General features: G+C 33.5%; 1 protein-coding gene across 1 annotated transcript in view; it reads left to right on the top strand.

Moving 5' to 3' along the window:
• LOC100864914 (protein O-mannosyl-transferase TMTC1) overlaps nucleotides 1-18,395 on the top strand; it is a 236,909-nt gene extending 218,514 nt beyond the window's left edge. Inside the window, exons 12-15 of the mRNA XM_012489393.3 lie at nucleotides 1,133-1,332; nucleotides 1,513-1,648; nucleotides 11,321-11,450; nucleotides 13,645-18,395. Of these exons, the coding sequence (XP_012344847.1) occupies nucleotides 1,133-1,332; nucleotides 1,513-1,648; nucleotides 11,321-11,450; nucleotides 13,645-13,830 (652 nt within the window). The 3' untranslated portion in view covers nucleotides 13,831-18,395. The remainder of the gene's footprint in view (nucleotides 1-1,132; nucleotides 1,333-1,512; nucleotides 1,649-11,320; nucleotides 11,451-13,644) is intronic.
• The last annotated feature ends 287 nt before the right edge of the window (nucleotides 18,396-18,682 follow it).

Raw genomic sequence — 18,682 nt, 5'->3', positions numbered from 1 at the left:
AGAATTTAATAAAAATCGATTACTTTAATTATATTACTTCTTTTTCAAAATAATCGAGTATATTAATATTTAGTTAAAAAAATAAGATAACTTTCTATTCTTCGAAATGAAGATTAGTCACATCATATTTTACCATTTCATATAATTTGATCAAGTAGCATAGAGATGTTATTAGGTTATTTGGAATCCGCTGGTCATTTAGAGAAAATTGCATTAACCAGTTCACGCGAAATTAGCGTCATGGATAGTGGCATTTCACGGAACGGTGAAACACGCAGAATGTACAATGATGTACAGGGATGTCCATAATGCGTTAAAAGCAAGTACAGACATTCATATCTTGATTGTAATCATGTTACAGTTCGCGAGAATGATCGTCATACATGATTGGAATAGGTCGTCATAGTTAACACAGTTGAAACATGCCTGAAATGTAATTGGTAATAAATCATTACTGAGCACAAACGAGTTGCATAATTCTTCCATTTACAAAATTAACCGTATGTGCTCATTTTTTATGTTAAAAGAATAAAGTATAAAATTTTTACTAATAAGTTTACTGCATTATATTTATACCAACTTACAAATTAAATTGACTATTAAGTTTCCTGTTAAATTCCTTGTATTTTGAGCAACACTTAACTATTTCAATTAAATCTAATACCATCACATTATAATTTATTCTCTGAAATTGGAAATTTGATTATAAAAAAATATATATTTTTAAATTATAGGCTCAAAATACATTTAAATTGATATTTATTTTTAAAAGAACTGTACTAGCCTATTTATAATACAACACTTGATAGATTGTAAAGCCACTATATACCTGAGTATAACTATATCGAGCAACTTAGAGCCTTGATTTCGCGATCCATTATTGGTTCCATTAAAAATTCAGCGCAACCCAATTTCAAATTTATTGATCTCAACCTTATGGAACTTGAGAATTCTATATTTTCTTTATTTACATTTATTTTAAACGTCATCGGTGTTCCATTTTTCGACACTATATATATATATGAATATTCATTTCGATTCCTAATAAATATAAAGTTCATCGCCTCTATTAAACCACTCTGTTAAACAAAATCCTAAAGATCTTCTAAAACGATATGATTTCGTTTTCCAGGAAAACGAACAGGACAGAGGAGTGTATACGGATGTTGCAAAAATGTGTATCCCTGGATCCAGCGTACACACCAGCCTATCTGGTCCTGGCGAGGTTGGCAACCGGTCCAACAGCGGGCGCACTTCTGCGACACGTTGTCCGGCTACAACCACGAAGCCCCGACCATCTCACGGAATATGCTTCGTGGCTGTACCAGAATGGTAAGTGACAGTGGTGGAACGGTTAAATGGCTTAAAATGGGATAAAGGCCGACGGTTCCCGTCGCGACGGTCCAAAGTACGGGGTTAAAGTAGTTTAAAGTAGAGGAAACAACATCTAAACTCTGGCCGCGTAACGACCACCGCTTTATACTCACGCCAAATCGTCGTTCGTCTCTTCAGGCAAATGGCTGCCCTCCCTCAAGTACTATCTCAAAGCCATGGAGATCTCGCCCTCGCACAGATCGTCGCTTCTGGGAACGGTCAGGATACTGAGGTCGCGGGGTCAGTGGCCAAGGGTGCATCAGCTCATCACTAGGTGAGTGAATATCTGCGATTTTCGCAATTCTCGTTGTTGTAAATATGTTGGTGAATTGAATAATGAGTTTGAAAGAGAAAAAGAGATAAAGGGGGTTGATTATACTACGTTGAATTTCGATTGAAGCTGTATGTGTAGATGTTTTTTTTAAAATTTAATCTCATCTCACGTTAAGGATTTTATCATTTGTTCCTTGAAAATTATAATTGTTCTTTTTCAGAGTGAGAAATGAATTCTAATATTTAGTACTTCATGAATTACTTTAATTTCTTCTATTTCTAAATTTCTGACATTCATGATTAATGTCTGAAAATGATAGATTATATAGAAATGACGAAAAGATTATATAAATTAATTTTTTTCTCTTAAATTTATTCTGTTATTATATTAATTGAACATTGATGATAATTGACAAATTATAATTAAGGATATAATTTTTCGTCTCGTTGTTAATCTTAAGTTAATTTAATCGAATGATACTTGAGCTATGATATCAATCAAAAATTTGATAACAAATTCTACTTATAACATTATTTAATTCGTAATGTAATTTCCATTCTATTTCTTCAAGAAAAGATTATATTTAATCATTCTGAATTTTGCATCTCGTACAGTTATTAAAAACTTGTATCAAAAATTAATATCTTAACGACACAAAACTCGATATATTTCGCGAAAATTATCCATGTGTAAACATATCTTTACTGCCTAAAAAAAAAATAACGATAATTTGCCATCATCGCTCAGCCTCAATTCTCAAGGATAAATTATCAAAAGTAAACGAAATCTTGAGAACCTCTTTGATCTCCTTTTGCTGAAAAATTCCACGATACAGCCACTTATAAGCGCGCAAACAAATTCTCAGAACAGTTTAGCAACTTCAACTCTCCAAAGTTGACGACAAACTTTCATCCCTGAATGACAATCGTGTCGTTTGCTCAGTTTTCCAACCCTCTGCTTTCACGCGCATATACATATGTCCGAACACAGAGTTACAGGATGGTCGATACTAATCTTGTGTCGACATCGATTTTCCCTCTTCTTTTCTACCTTTTCTCGACACTCGAGACTAATGATGGGATCAATATAAAGTTACTTATAAATCTAAAATTCGATTCAAGGATTCACTTTTATGTGTATAACGATTTGTTCGTTACTTGCTAAGTATTTAATTTTCACAGTGATAGTTTTGAATGAATATTTGTAAGTATATTAAGTTTCGAATCTGCTTGGAAATATATTTCCTTTCTTCTTTGAATTACTTGAATAAAAAAATACAAATCTGGTTAATGTTCAAATTTACTCGCGATACACTCGAATCCATCGCTAATTGCATAATTTCCGCGCATCTTATATAATAGCATCTTTAAAAAAAGCCACGGTAAATTTTCCAGCGACGAATCGTGTTTTTGCAAGCACGCAGAATCAATTCTTTCTTGCTGACCGAAATTATGATTCCGAATTTCGCTAATCGATAAAAGGCCAACGTGGTTCAGTCAGTTTTATATCGAATAAGTTCAGAGGATTGGGTATATCGTTGACTTCCTTTTTTTTTTTGGAGTCAGAGATAGGATGAGGAACGAGCATCGTTCAATTAGTGGGTTTTTATGGATTGTTGATTGACGTTGAAAACCTAGATGTTTGATGTAGATCGATGAAAAATTTCGTTCCCATCCAGTTTAATCACTTCACGAGATGGTTCTCGTGTCAACCAGGGTGTGATTGACCAATATTTGATAGTAATATGTAGAGTTTTAGCGTGTGTGTCGATTAGTGGATGATTAATCATTAGAAATAGATAAATCATTGATGATTATATACGTAGATACAAAGGAATTCTACGAAAGATTGAATAGTAAGATTGGCAAATGAAGATATAGATCATTATTTTTAATGACTTGTTTATAAGATAAATACAAAAATATTTAATCATAAACTTTTTAACTTTCGATATATGATTATGCAAAATTTAATTTCATGATACTTTTACGAATCACAATTCAAAAAGCTGTAAATTCCATTGTCCATATGTGTACACATAGGATGTGCACGAGCTATAGAAACACGTTCGTACCATCAACCAACGTTTACAAACCTTTCAACTTTATTTCCTTTTTCCTTGAACGGCCAAAAAACCGCGGTGCAATTTAACATCGCAATGCGTCCAAAAATTACAGTCATGATGGCCCATCCGGGAGGGTTTGGAATCATACAAGAATTGCTCGAGCCCGGTACAATATCGCAGTGTGACGTAGGCGTGGTCAACCAGTTGGCCCATAAATGGTCCAGGGTGGACGAGTCGAGGGGTTAAATTTTGGAGAAACAACGCGAAAAGTGACGAGGAAAAGAGAGAGGGAGAGGGCGAACCAAATTGGCAACACCTACGCCATCGGTGTAACTACCACTACGCGTGAAGATTTCAATATGCACCGTTTGACAGATGTGCCACAGCGTGCAGATTTTAAATGCAAATATAAATCTGCCATGCAGACCGCAGGGTTGGTATGAGCAGCGTTGGGGTGGCGAAGGTTTCGAAAGGGGTGCGAACGGATAGCGTACAACGGTGGAAGAACCATTTCGCGCGTTCCTCCACCTCTGTGTGTGTGTATGCGAGTTTTCGTGGAACAGAGTAATTACAATAGTCTGCCTCTTTGTTTTCTGGCCGTGGAGGTCTATATTAGAGGGAACGGCGCGTGCAGTTTGTGTCCAGTTGATAGTTACGAGAGATCTTTTTCATTAGTATCGGCTTAATCACCGTTGGAAGAAGGTAGAGAGATTTTGTTGATTTATCTCGCCAACGTTTCGTTTAGCCCGTCACCTTTTTCAAAGAATCGAGCCACGTATTGATAATAGGATAATCCTCGTTTGAAAATGCCTGGTACAGTAATTAAAGGTTGTATCTTGATTAGAGGATTGCAGCGAACGAACCTGTATTGTTCCCTGTACTCGGGAATTTCGAATGTCTTGATGTATTCTGGGCGTTGAATGTATTCTGCAGAAATTTTATTAGGTATATATTTGATGAACAGTGTCTTCCTCGTCAGATAAATTTGATCTTATTTATTTAATTTTTTTTTCAAAAAAAAAAAAAAAAATTAAAACCGAATTTTATTATACCGTGAATGTTTAGAAAAATTTCAATATAATTTACAGAAGAATATAAATGAGGACGGATTTTTTATTCAACGAATTTCTCTTGCACACGTTAAAAGAACTCTATCTATCCCAGAATAAATTTCTGAAGACTTTCATCGATGAATTTCTTTTAGGGGCGATCAAAAATTCCAGAATAAATTTGCAAAGGAAATATCTTCACGAATAAATATTATCCCTACAATACATACATATTCGAGGGACATCTTTAAAGAAGACCAAGCCTATGAAGTAATCGTTCTCGCCCCGTTTCATCCAATAATGTTGGGATGAATAAAACAATTCTCTTTAAAATTCAAATTTATCTAAATTCATTTTCGAGCAGAATTGTTCATTTTAAAAGTGCAATAATAACAATCGATCAATTTCAATCAAACAAAGTAATTTTTTCTTTGTGATCGGAGAAAATCAAAAGTTGGAAACGATCTCGTGGTTTTACGTCGTGGTATTTCGATGTGCAATAATAATAAAATAATAATAATAATAATAACAATACGATGAAGCGTAGAGACTGGTGCACATTGAATGTGGAAAATATTGATTGTTTAAGTGGATTGCGCCTCTAACCACCACACGGTGACGTACGCTTGTAAATAAACCGTAAAACGATAAATTTGTCAAATCTTACACCGCATTTTCGACCATTTCATTGTTCACTACATTCGGCTCATGATTTATTCATGCGAATGAATTATTCATCAGAGAAGAAGTGTGGAATTGGTCAACGTTTAACTATGAGCCTTCTGTTGTATATAATACAAATCATCGCACGCGTAATCGTTACGCAAGTTGCGCTATTAAACGATGCTTATCACCGAACTGTGTAAAAGAAATTTCTCTACCCAATGTACAAAGAAAGGAATAGCTAATGGAATAATATCATTATAAAAAATCGTTATTACGATGTTAAGAAAAAAAATTAATACTAGAAGTATCGACATATTAAGTAATATTTATTATAAGGTTAAAATATTATTATGAAAATAATTAGATGTATTCATCATATTATGTTTTTATAAGAACTAGATATTTATATTATTTCTTATAAATTTAAGGAGATGTTAAGTGTTATGGGGATTTATTATATGTAAGTAGATGGGTCTAAGAAATATGGAAGATTAGGTTTTTCCAAATATCCGATTTTATATTTTTCTAGATTAGTCGAATTGTTATTAATTTGATACGCTATCGAAATTTTTATATTTTATTTATTTCGATACACAATAGATTGGATTCCTTTTTGCAGTGACTGCACAAGTGTCAGATTAACTTCTCATAAATCGTTCGTGGTTTTCGTTGATTGGCTCCAGATTCCATTTACGTTTCAAATATACAGCTACTGTTTCAGATTTATTGTATAGCACGAGCTAATTTATTTTCTCACTCTCTATTTACACAATGTGGAATTAAATTACTGAAAAAATTTATTTATATTGTGTAATGCATATCAAATTTTCATTTAAACATTCGATATTTATTTTATATACTTATATTTATTTTATGCTTCCAAATGAAAAGGTAATATAGGATGTTTCATCATTCAGCTTTTTTCAACTGTATTTGTAACACAATGTAAAAATTTTTTTCATCATTTCGTATCATCTTTAATGATAATTTAATTAATTTAATGTCAATTAGGATTATTTCTAGAATTAAAATTTAATATTTTATACGTTATTTATTTCGAAAATAAAATTCAAAGTACAAACATAATACAAATAAATTGGATAGATTTTCAAAAATATATATATTTTTGTTTACTCTTTCGTGAAAAATATCGTAAATCGTAGTCATGTAAAAATACTAATCACAAAAACTTTAAAAATTGTAATTCATATATATATTAGAATTTCGCTGAAGTCTATGATAAAAACAATATAAGAATTTACACGATATATCATGAAATTTCAACACTACGATGCTTTTATGTTGAGATATATAACTTTTGCACTTGTAAATTTTGCAGGGAAATCTATTCTAGTCTAATTGATGAATCTATTCTTTCACAGCGAGAATTATATATTAGCAATCAGTGAAAAACATTCAATATCGATCGGAGATGCATTTCTGTGCTGAACTAACACATTTCTGTGCGTTATGATATGAGAGAAAATTGATTTGATATCTATCAAAAATATGATTGGTGTTTACCTATGTTATGCCATGTATATAAATGATTTTACTATCTGATAAATTAAAAAACTTATCAATATTAGTTCGATATCTTTTCAAACATTTTTTTGAAATCCACACACATTCTTGGATTTAAAAAAATTTTTTTCAGAGGAATATTCGTGATAGAATCGAATACGTCGATATATAAATTGAATGAAGATTTGCCAAATATAATTACTAATAATTTGCAATATTTATTTATAAATGAATTATTTTGGATTCAATTATTTTTTAATAAATGACATTTTTCATAAATTTAAGAATAACATGAGAATCATAATATTTTTAAAGAATACACTTAAAATAATAAAACACATACTGGTTATATTAAAATTTTTAAGTAGAGTAAATAATTGTTCATTGTTCTGTCAAAATAATATATATTACTTTCTCGTATTTAAATATTTATTATTTATTGAAAAATTCGAAATATAATAAATAATATACTGTGTGTACTTTGAAATAAATATGAAACAAAGAAACATTAATTACAATTTAATATTAATTATTTATAGTGTAATAAAATTCAAAAACGAACTATCAAAAATGCCAAAATTTATATGAATCTTTAATTCCGTTAAAACAACGAAATAATATCTATAGATCTACATTTTGAGTATAAAATATAAATCAGAATGTGATCCAGAAGCGGCGTAAGCTTTTCCAGTTGGACGTGCAACTTCCTCTTTGTATCGTGACTTTTTTAAACGTATAAATTCCGAGGAAAGCCACCGTGTCAGAGGATGATTCCATAGGCAACGATAACGTCGTCACCGTTGCGTTAAGCGCTCGTCGGGCTGATAAATCGGGAATTTACTGACGCTACCTCCGATTCTGTATTTTCGTCCTGCCGAGCCTGAAATCGCATGTGCACATATTCACGCGAGCAGATTTTTTGGAAAATTTATTTACGAAATTCTGTTCTTCGAGAAAACACCGGGGAAAAAATGGTTCCAAAGTATTTTCGATACATAACATAATAAATAACGTTAAAATTCTACGAAATAGATTTTCCAATACAACAAGTTTAAATTTCAATGAAGATTTCTCATTGGTGATTTTAAACTTTTTAACAGTTTCAATATGTCTAATATTTTTTACTAATATTAACCAAATTTTTGAGAGAAAAATGAGGAAATTATTGAGCGATTTAAACATAATATAAGAGAATGGTAGAGTATTACATATACAACAATTCAAGTGACTTAAACTTCATGAAAACAATATTTCTTCAATGTTTTAATTTATTGTTGAATTGTTATTAAATTTCACACGATTGACAAAGCAATAAAATACAGAAAATCAAAAATATAATCAATTCGTTTTCTCTTACAAATATAATGTAATTAATACTTGTGTACAACATAAGAACACAATATCGGATTATTTAACAATTCTATTATTTCTCTTTTCTTCTCATTTGTGATCTTCTTCCTCTTCTTTAATATCTGCTATTTTTCTTTCTCGTGCACTTCATCATTCTCATCATCTCGCGCTCAATCACTCACGTTACATCGGAACGCAGCTTTTATCTGTAAATGGCAATTTTATAATTCATGAAGAATCGTGTTTTTTCATCCGCTGCAAAATGGCCGATATCGTTTGGTCTAACGAAACTACACGTTGCCACTTCGTTACGATCGCCGTTCTACTATATATTTATTTCGCGTTGATTCTCGAATTTTGATTTACGTGACGTCTGTTTTCGAAGGTGCTTAATTGCTAATTCGAAGTGAAAATATTTGAATATTGTTAGAAGAGAAAATTTGGCAAGTTTATTTCTGATGACATTTTTTTTTATGTGATCTATGATAAGTAAAGAGGAATATATTTTTATAATTAAAAGATTGAAAAATTGTTTAATAAATATAGTTGTGTTATGTATATTATTATACTTGTAATATAGGAAAAGAATACTTTTTAAATTAAAATTTCAAGGAACATTCATTATTGTATATATTAAAAAATAATAAAGGATAAGAAAGAAAGAATGAAAAGATTCACAAGAAAAAAAAATAAATTTTTGAGCAATTACCATTTCGTTACATTCAATTCAATTTTAAATTCGATTATATATCATTATTTGAACAATTTATTATTATCTGTTACGGAATATCAACATTTTAAACTCAATATCTGTCGTATCATTTGTCGTATCATACGCTTATCTACAATCTCTCCAACGAAACTCCTCGTACATTTCCGTATCGAGCGTCAAATCCACGTGGTTCGAGGCCGAAATCTCGAGCAAAGAGGAAGCAAAATCGGGGGGGGGGAAAAAATAAATTGAATAGTTAACGGAACGACCGGTTGGAAATTTCGAAAATGGCGATGAAAGCGGGAAATACGGATGTGCAATGGCGTTCACTAGCGATGGATTCGATTACAGGAGCACCCTAGGCATCGTTGCCTCGAAAACTTAACTGTTAGCTTAACTGTTCCCGGATAAATGGTAACGATCTTGATAACGATCAGGATTATTCAACTGAATGCGTTACAGAGATGGCAGCACGCTCGTGGGATTAAAGAGTAATTTCACATCGGGTCCGGAATGACCGTGTCGAAAGGGGTGGAAAATGGAGTAAATGGAAGAAAGGAATAGGAAAAAAGAGGAACGTGACGCAAAGTTCAAGTGTTTCGTGGAAGTAACTGTTCTCCCTCGAGGGCGAATTAACTGGGATATAGTTAGCAATGAACAATTACTTGGTAACAATGTGCAAAAGGCGACTGAGAGGTTGAAGAGAACAAACGACGAGGAGGTGGGAATTAATGGTACGAGGAAAGCTGGAATACACTTGCCTTTTATTTCTTTATGAAATGTACGACATGAAACGCTCGAGAAAATTCGAAGATCGATGGAAATTATCGTGGACCATCCCAAAAGTCATCTATGAATCGTTTAGCAAGGCAAGTTTCTTGGATCCTTTTTGTTCGAATGATTTCTTACTTAGTAATTGAAATTAATGAAGTGACGATTGATATTTATATTTTAATGATAATAATAATTTGCAAAAACGAAATCTACAGATTATTTATTAATATAAGCTCGTATGTATGATTTTAAGGAGAAGATAGTGATTGGAATCAAAGAAATAAAAAAAAGTAGAAAGGCATTTAAAATGAAACACTATATAAGGATGAAAAAAAAGAATGTTTCATTTTGTCCCTGTGAATTTCTATTTCTAAAAATTAATTGCACAATATTATTATAAATATTTCTATTTAAACATTTAGAACGATTAACTTTTGGATAAAGATTATTAAAAAATTCTTATAAATTTATAAGCAAAAGATATAAAGTCTATTCTTCGCTGTAATAGCTGTATCTTAATAATTTGTGGATGCAACAGGCTCTAGATTTTAAATAATCTTCATCTCCGCTCAAACTCGTTCTCAGGTTAGAAAGTATCAAGAGTTCCAGGTTAATGTTGCGAGCAAACTATGTGATAAAGGATCGCGCACACTTCCTCCCTGCCTTCCTCGACTATTGACTCCTGATATTCACCCTCTTTTCCGCCTCGTAAACACGCCGCTCGGCCGCGAAAAAAGAGAATGAACTGCGCTCGCGGAAGTGACGCGTGAAAAGGGTGTGTCATTTACGAATTTATTTTTATCGAGAGGGTGTGAACGCTCGTCAGAAGCTCCATCATCGTGTACGCGAGCATAAATTGCAATCTTATGGCAATTTATTTCGCGTTCTTTTTATTATTATTATTATCATCATCCATCGATCTCGTTGAGAAATTTCTCGTTTATGGTTCGAAATCGGAAAAATGAATAAAGACTCTTTTACTTCTGCACGAACATAAACCATACTGTTCTCTTTCTTCAAATCTTTTTGGAGAGAGAAATCGATCAAGGAACGGAATATATATTATAATTTTTAAAAATTTTTGAAAACAGATAGAGAAAGTATGATATAGAAACATTGAAAGGATTAATTTACGATTAAGTTTAAAATATTTCATTTAAATATCACAAATGATTGATGTTAAATTCTACTGTTACTTTACTCTTGATTTCTTTATTCTATATATGTATTCTATATATATAAATTTTTAAAAATTTTCCTCGATCGATTTATACCGAACAACATCTACATTTGAAATCTACACATAAATGATATATTAAATAATTTCTTTCAATTTAAAATATTTTCTTCTATCGAATATATCAAATGACACGTGAGGACGAATGTATCCTAAATCCTAGAAATATGGGAAATTTGGTGATCTCATAAATAATGTGCCGAGGTGAATATTTATTGTCGCGCGTGAAGAGATCATTTTAAATTTGATCGTATTTGGGGCAGATTGAAATATATTTTGTATATTTACGTTTCAGATGGCACCTGATGTTACGAGCGAAAAGGGGCGGCCTCGTATATCGCGGTGATCTTTACATACGCGCGTGGCAGTTGCAAAGTGAATCTCGTCGTCGTGCGCATCAGCATCAAGGAAATATCTGCTTGTCGGTTAGTAATCTTTTTCCTCGTACACAAAAAATCAATTAGTATATTTTAAATAAATGTAACGTTAAAAACAGATCAAGTATATATTGTATAATAAGATGTTCATGATGTACAATGTTTCACTTATCTTTCAAGTAAAATTAAAAAGCTCGTATATAGAGTGATACCTTAATTAAGGATTCATTATTTGAGTTATGAACAAAAATTTCAATTATTAAAATAGAAATGCTTCATTATACGAATTTTTATATCATTTCGACACAAATATACAAAATTTCCTCCTTCGTGCTGTTAAATTAATTACGTAAATCAATTAGTTACTTATTTCCTTTAATTCAATACACTCAGGTATAAAATATAATATATTTCACTCTATCCCTATATATCCATTAGTATAAGTAAAACCATTATCCATTTGTTTCATGGTACAATGCACACATACACGTTATATTTTTCCATAAAGTACGTAGTTGAAACATTGTACAACGGAAACACTGTGCAACGGAATTAATGAAACAACTACATCATCGAGCCATCACGATGTAACATCAGAGTTACAACAATAATTAATAATCACTGGCTCCCATCCCGTTAAACTGCTAAATTGTAAAACTTTCGATTCATAATATCATTTATTAGTTCACGTTTTCAACGTATAGAATCGATTCCACCATGAAATGACACGATCAGCTACACAATATTATATATTATGTCTCTATCAAGTTTCCAGACGTTGATCCCCGCTTTATGACTCTTTCTCTTTGATCCCTCTCGTTTTAATGTTTCCACCATTCTTCTCTCGGCTTCATTTCGTGTTCGAGTCGTGTAAGAGGTGCAGGGCTTTTCCCTGTACCAGCGAAGGGACGAAGGTAATCGAACAAATTAGTCTGCCGGATACCGCGAGTCCACACTTCCTGCCTCTTAAACTCTTTCGAGGATTAATTGAGATTCCTCGGTCATATTCGCATCGCTGTAATTCTAATTAAATAGATTCGACCCTCCTTTCCATCCCCTTTTGTATTCCATTCCGCCCATTCGCGGAACAATTCGTTCCAGTCGTAAACGATTCAACTCGTAGAAACTTGGCCACTTCGAATCGATGTCTCTTCTCCATCTTCCCTATATTATATTTTCTTTCCTTATTTTCCTCGATAAAATGTTTCCTATTGATCGCTCGACGGATATCCTTCCCTTTTTATCCCCGTCGTTATAGATTCTATCTATCCTTTTCTCACTTTTCTTTTCTGATTTGGTTTCGAAGTGACTTCGATGGATTATTAAGTTGTTGGAAATGTGATCGATAAAGAGTAAATTGGTAAAATTGTTGTAAACAAAAGCAATTATTTTGCGAATGTCAAATGGTAGAATTTAAACGAGAAAGAATTTGTTTAGAAATGTTTAGTAAAACAATTTTCTTAATTAAGACACGTATTTTCTTACAATTTTTTTCGTTTAAAAGAACTTGACTTAAAAGAACATTACGAACAATATATTTAAAATAATATTTCCATGAAATAACATAACATTTTTATATATCATAAAGATATTATATGTTGGAAAAAGATATAATTTATTGTGTTATGGCAAACATTTTTATAATATTCAAAGAAACAATACAAACACGATTACGAAAAGATAAATTTCCCTAAATATTGAATATAAAATCGATTCTTCTGTAAGAAGAATAATTTTGTTTCTACGATCATTTTAAATTTACACTCTCGTCGAATAATAGCTTCAAAAATCCATTTCATTTACCTTTTAAACCTTTTAAAATCGTCATATCGCAACCCCCTTTTCTCCCCCATTTCCAGTCTACCGAATAAACTTTCGAAACTTTTGAAATAATTAATTTTTGCGAATAATAACCCAAGAATCTTTTTTAACTCTCTCGTAACTCTGTTCCAAAATTTCCGAAATTTCCCAATTCCAAGAATATTCGATATCTGTTATCCACAATCCAGAACAATCCACCCGATTTTTGAATTACCCATTAATTATCCGCGAGCAACGAGGAACAAAAATAGTTCGATTACACGCCACTGCACAAAAGTCAAAGGCGTTGATCCGCATGCGGGGTTGATTAGCCACGATTCACGATCTAAGCACCCTCGACGCGTGTTTCAGCTTGTGTACGCTCGACGGGGCGGGTAAACGTCACTACTCCCCTTCAAACATGTCGAATTGTCTGTTGCAGGAGGGCGGCTGTTCGACACCGCGTGTCGCCAGTGTGTCAGTACAGCTCGAGCAGGACAGCAACAAGTCGGAGCAGCTTGAGCGGGCGCCACGTTGCAACGTACGTACCTGTAGACAGTCGAGAAAGGGGAAGGCACGTGTGACCGCTCCCGCCCTCCTCGTCCAGAACCTCCTGGAGACCCTCTAGCTCGCGAGACTCTTCGGCTAACCCCTCGCCCCTGTGATTTCTGTGTCTCATCCTCCTCCCCCGGTCTCGCTTTGAACGAAGGATTCGACGAGTTCTCGAACAACTCCAAGACTTGTTGGCGTGCTTGGTTGCTTTCTAACGATGCGAGCAAAAGGGGAAAAGGAATTTTTTGTTTCTTCGCAAAAATCGTTTCTTTTTCGGGATCGATCGAGAAAAGATTTGTCGAGATAGTCTTGGATTAATTTTCCTATTTGTATAATAGTTTATCATAATATTTATTATATTTATTATATATTTATTATAGTTTTTGAAAATAAGTTTTGAGTGAAAAATCACACGAATTACAAATTATTACGAACAAATTACTTTCGATTACGAAATTTCATCAGCGGGAAAATCAAATAAGAATGAAATATTAGTTACACGGGTAACGTAGAGGATTAAAGATCCTCGAACGAAATGAGATTTGTTTCGAGATGAATATATGAATACGACTAGTCATGAAATCGAGATTACTCGAAATTACTTTCCGCTCTGTATAAAGTGTATGCTTCTTCTTATCTCACAGTCTGATCTCATCACTAGACGCGAGACACGTCTCGGGACAAATCTCACGATTTAAAAGAAGTACTTTAAATTATTCCGTGAAATCGTGGATCGATCGAGAGGTTGCGTGTTTGTCAGAGGAGAAGGACCAAGCGATACGAGCGAGGGAAAAAAAAAAAAAGAAAAGAAAAGGTTCTACGGAACAATGATGGGGGAGTAACGTGGTTCGAGATAATCGTTACGCGCACTTAACATGTTATGGATCGGCCGTAATATAATTATTACTATGCATAGAGTAGCGTCGAGATGTTTTTAAATAAATATTCGCTGTACTTCGAGTGTGCTTTCGACGTTCTCAGAGAAACAGCTCTCGTCGCGATGCTACTCGTCGTTGCGTTCCTTTCGTGTAATTTTCCCTCGATTTCCCCCCCCCCCCCCTCCCCAAAAAAAAATCTTAAGACGTGTCGTAGAAAAAGAGAGATTCGAAAATACGATTTATAACCATCGATCAAGAGTTTGGGTAATTGAGTTTGTTCGAGAATCTTAAACTAATAAATAAAAATAAATAATATCGGTTCTAATGAAAGTTTGAAATATAATTTATCCATAGATTGAAACAATATTTACTGGTATAGTGTATGGAAAAATATCTATGAGAGAATTATTAATTATAGAATTATTATTAATGGAAACAATAAATATAGAATCTCTCTGATTTATTACTCTGTTATTGAAAAGAAACTGTGTATTTTTATAACGGTAAAATCGTTAAAAAGATATGGTGAAATATCGAATTTCTACGATACAAATTAATTAAGTATGGAATAAAAATTAATGCAACAGCAGTGTACACAAACTTCCGATCCATGAAATTGGAGAAGCGAGTTGAACCGCGAATCGATTCGAAAAGCTTCACCGATTTTAACGATCTTTTTCTTTCTTTCTTTCTTTCCCCCCCTTTTTTTTTTCGATATTTAAAACATCGTGGTGGAAAAAATTGAAGAGCCCACACGATCGATCGACGGCATAAAATTACACGAGAGGATAAAAACATCCGATCTGCGCTTTCCTTACCGCCCTACCGTTTCGAAGACTATTTCTTATTTCTTTATTTCATTTATACGAGACGGAAATATGCCTTCATTCACGAACAACCGTGACCAGAAAAACCCTTGGTGAACGTGTAAATATGGACTTTGACTCGTTACATTGGTCCGCGTTTCGAGACGATGTAGACGACGAATAATCGAGAGAGTCGATATAATAGTTCTCGAATTTATTTTTCACAGCAGCATTGATGAAGGACGGTATAAAGATATACGCGTACGTACAGAGACACAATCGATTCGCCTATAGCCGTAATCGTTTCCCTTCTTACGTGTTTTGACTTAGGATGACCAGGACACGCACGTATGTAATTAACACGGTGCCAATATTTAGCGTTTAATTAAACGTGAATCGGCGTTTTCTAGCCGTTTGATATGGCTTTTTTTTGTAAGAAAATCGATTAAGGAAACGTGAGTTGATTGAAGGGGAAGGAAGGATAATAATAATTATGTGCGACATTTCTTCGATGAGCTTTGTTCGGCAATGTTTCGATTTCGTTTGGATAGAGCACGATTTGCTGCAACTCGAGATTTTATCGTATATGTGTATATATATATATATATATTTGTGGTATTTTATTAAGCAATAAGGAATTTGTATATTTTTTTCTTCGTCATGAAAAACTTACCTGTTCCTGTTCGACGTTTATCTCTTTTGTACTTACAATATTAAAGAATTCGTGTTGAATAGTCGATTAATTTTTTTTGTTCCATTAATATTTTTATTCAACTGAATATTGAATACATTCTCAACCTCAAATGTTGAAAAAGATTTATGCAGTTATATTTATTCATTTGCTTACAAACAATTTTATTCTGAGTTAAATTGTAATTTTATAGAAACTATTACTAAACTAAATTGGAATAAGGAATCATATTGAACACGAAGACGTTTTTGCAAAAAAATCTTGGAGAAAAATACCATAATTTTATATATCTACCAATTTTTCGATATTCAGCATTCGAAGCAATTTAATAAATTCACTTCTTAATCGAATAGCAAACATGATATCAGAGATTATTGGAGGATGAAAACAACCCAATCTGTCTTAATCTAGGTCGCCGAACATGGCCAATCAGCCGAAGTTTCATTTAAAACGAACCGATGAAACCCGTGACCGTTGAATCGAAACGAAAGGGAGATTCGCTCGACATCCTATATTAAAGAGAGCGAATCGATCGTGGCGACGTCTTTCCACCGGTAAATCGGTGGGGACATCGGTGTTTCCGTTACATTGTTGCAAAAAAAAGAAAAAAAGAAAAAACAAAAACGTCAGAACGAAAAACGGATTTCAATTAAAAGGAAGTTTGATCGTGGCGAGTTCCTTTGTGTATCTTTCGATCCGACAGAATGTCCAAGTTTAGAACGAGGTCGAAAGTGACGTAGAAAAACGTCTCCTTTTGCTCCTTTCATCCCCCTTCTTCGTTGATCTCCACCCCCTCCGTGAATCGTCGCTTTAAAAAAACGAACGCCTTCATCGAAACGTTGCCAAAACTTAATAGAAGACCAATGTATATACGCTGTATACTAACAAAGAAAACAAACGGAAACAAAAATTCGTACAGACATCGAAACATTTGGCGATGCTTATTGAATAATTCTCTATTATTACGATATTGTACGTTCGAGTATGTAATAACAATTTTCGAGTGAATTTTCTCGCGTGGCCGTCGAATCGATTGCTCTCGAGAGTTAAGAAAAAAAAAAAAAAAAAAGGAGCGGAGCGAGTGGAAGAACGTTTGTATGTGTGGGTGCGTGTGTGCGAGAGAAAGAGAGAGAACGTGCAACGGAAGCTTCAAATAAGATTCGTGTACGTCAAGATGCACAAACGACGACGTGAATTTGTATATAACATGTTTTCGTTGTATGCGTTCTATTTTCTCCCCCCGTGACCTTGCATCCCGCCCCATCCCCTTTTTCTCGAGTCGAGAAATGTTCAAATCGAAGCACGTTGGTGATGAAATAGAAGAGGAGAGACTGTCACTGGCCAAGCAGCAATTTACCTCACGAAATCGCTGCCCACGATCGATCTCGTTGCTTGGTTATGAGCAGAGAGGTTGATAGGGGGTGGCTGGTGGTCGATGAAGGTCGATTCAAGATGAAATATTTTTTTAAACGTGCGAGCGTAGCACGAGCGTAGACGTTGCTTCGATTCGGTCGTGTTGCTGCGTGGATGATATATTTTTCGGGAAATCACGTTTACGTTAGATTTAAATTTGAATCGTGGAAAACTCGATTCGATCGGATATATCTCGAAACAGGATCGTATGGATTCGTTTTTTCTTTTTCTTTTTCTCTTCTCCTTTTTGTAATATTATTAAATCGTCGTAGAAGAAAGAAAAAGAAATTGTATTTTTGATAAAACTCTCGATATATTATAGCCTTTTTTTAAAGAAACGTTTGTCAAGTATGATTAGTTTTTAATTGATTACTTTCCATTCATTTTTATTATCGACACTGTATGGACAGTAATTAATATCTTCAACTTTTGCCGAAGAATAATATCGTCATTGGTCCAGGCACGCAACACCTAGTGTACACACAAACGCGAATATTGCGCCCTCGAAGCGAGATTAACGTTTAAAAGTAGCGCGCGCGCGTAAATTGAAACGTTTCAACGCTCGAAGAAGCTGATACGACGATATCTTTCATTTTAAGACGGTATTGCAGTGAAATCGATGTAATTTAATAAGAAAATCCAGTTAATTCCTCGAGACGACGATGTAAACGTTATTTTATTATCGTAACGAATAGATAACGGAGAAGTATTTATATAGCTATGCTTTATTACCGGAACCGGTAAACCGAAATTGTTACAATAATTGCTCAGCAAATAAGCGAACATACGAGATTGTTCATCGCTTACTGTGTACAGTACAACACTAATAAAAAAGAAACAAATTATGGCTTCATTTTCAATCTTATACGAATCCTTATACAAAGATACGAATTTTTTTAAAACGTTCCAAAACTCCCGAAGATATTTGTTATATATATATTCGTTTGAAGACACAGGACGAAAGCCTAGGATAAAAGGAGAAAATTGTATAAACAATTGAAAAAGAATAAAATTAATATTGTAAAAAAAAGATATAAACGATAAAGATAAAAAAAAAAGGGGGGGGAAACAGAAGTCTGTGAAAACGGCTCAACGCTTCTAAAACGCGAAACCGATACATTTCGAGGTACGTTGATGGAT

This window comes from Apis florea, unplaced genomic scaffold (genome assembly GCF_048593485.1).
Source record: "Apis florea isolate Af1SG1 unplaced genomic scaffold, ASM4859348v1 contig_2980_pilon, whole genome shotgun sequence".
Lineage (NCBI taxonomy): Eukaryota > Metazoa > Arthropoda > Insecta > Hymenoptera > Apidae > Apis > Apis florea.
The sequence above is the reverse complement of the archived record's forward strand: the minus strand, read 5'-3'. Positions and strand labels throughout refer to the sequence as shown.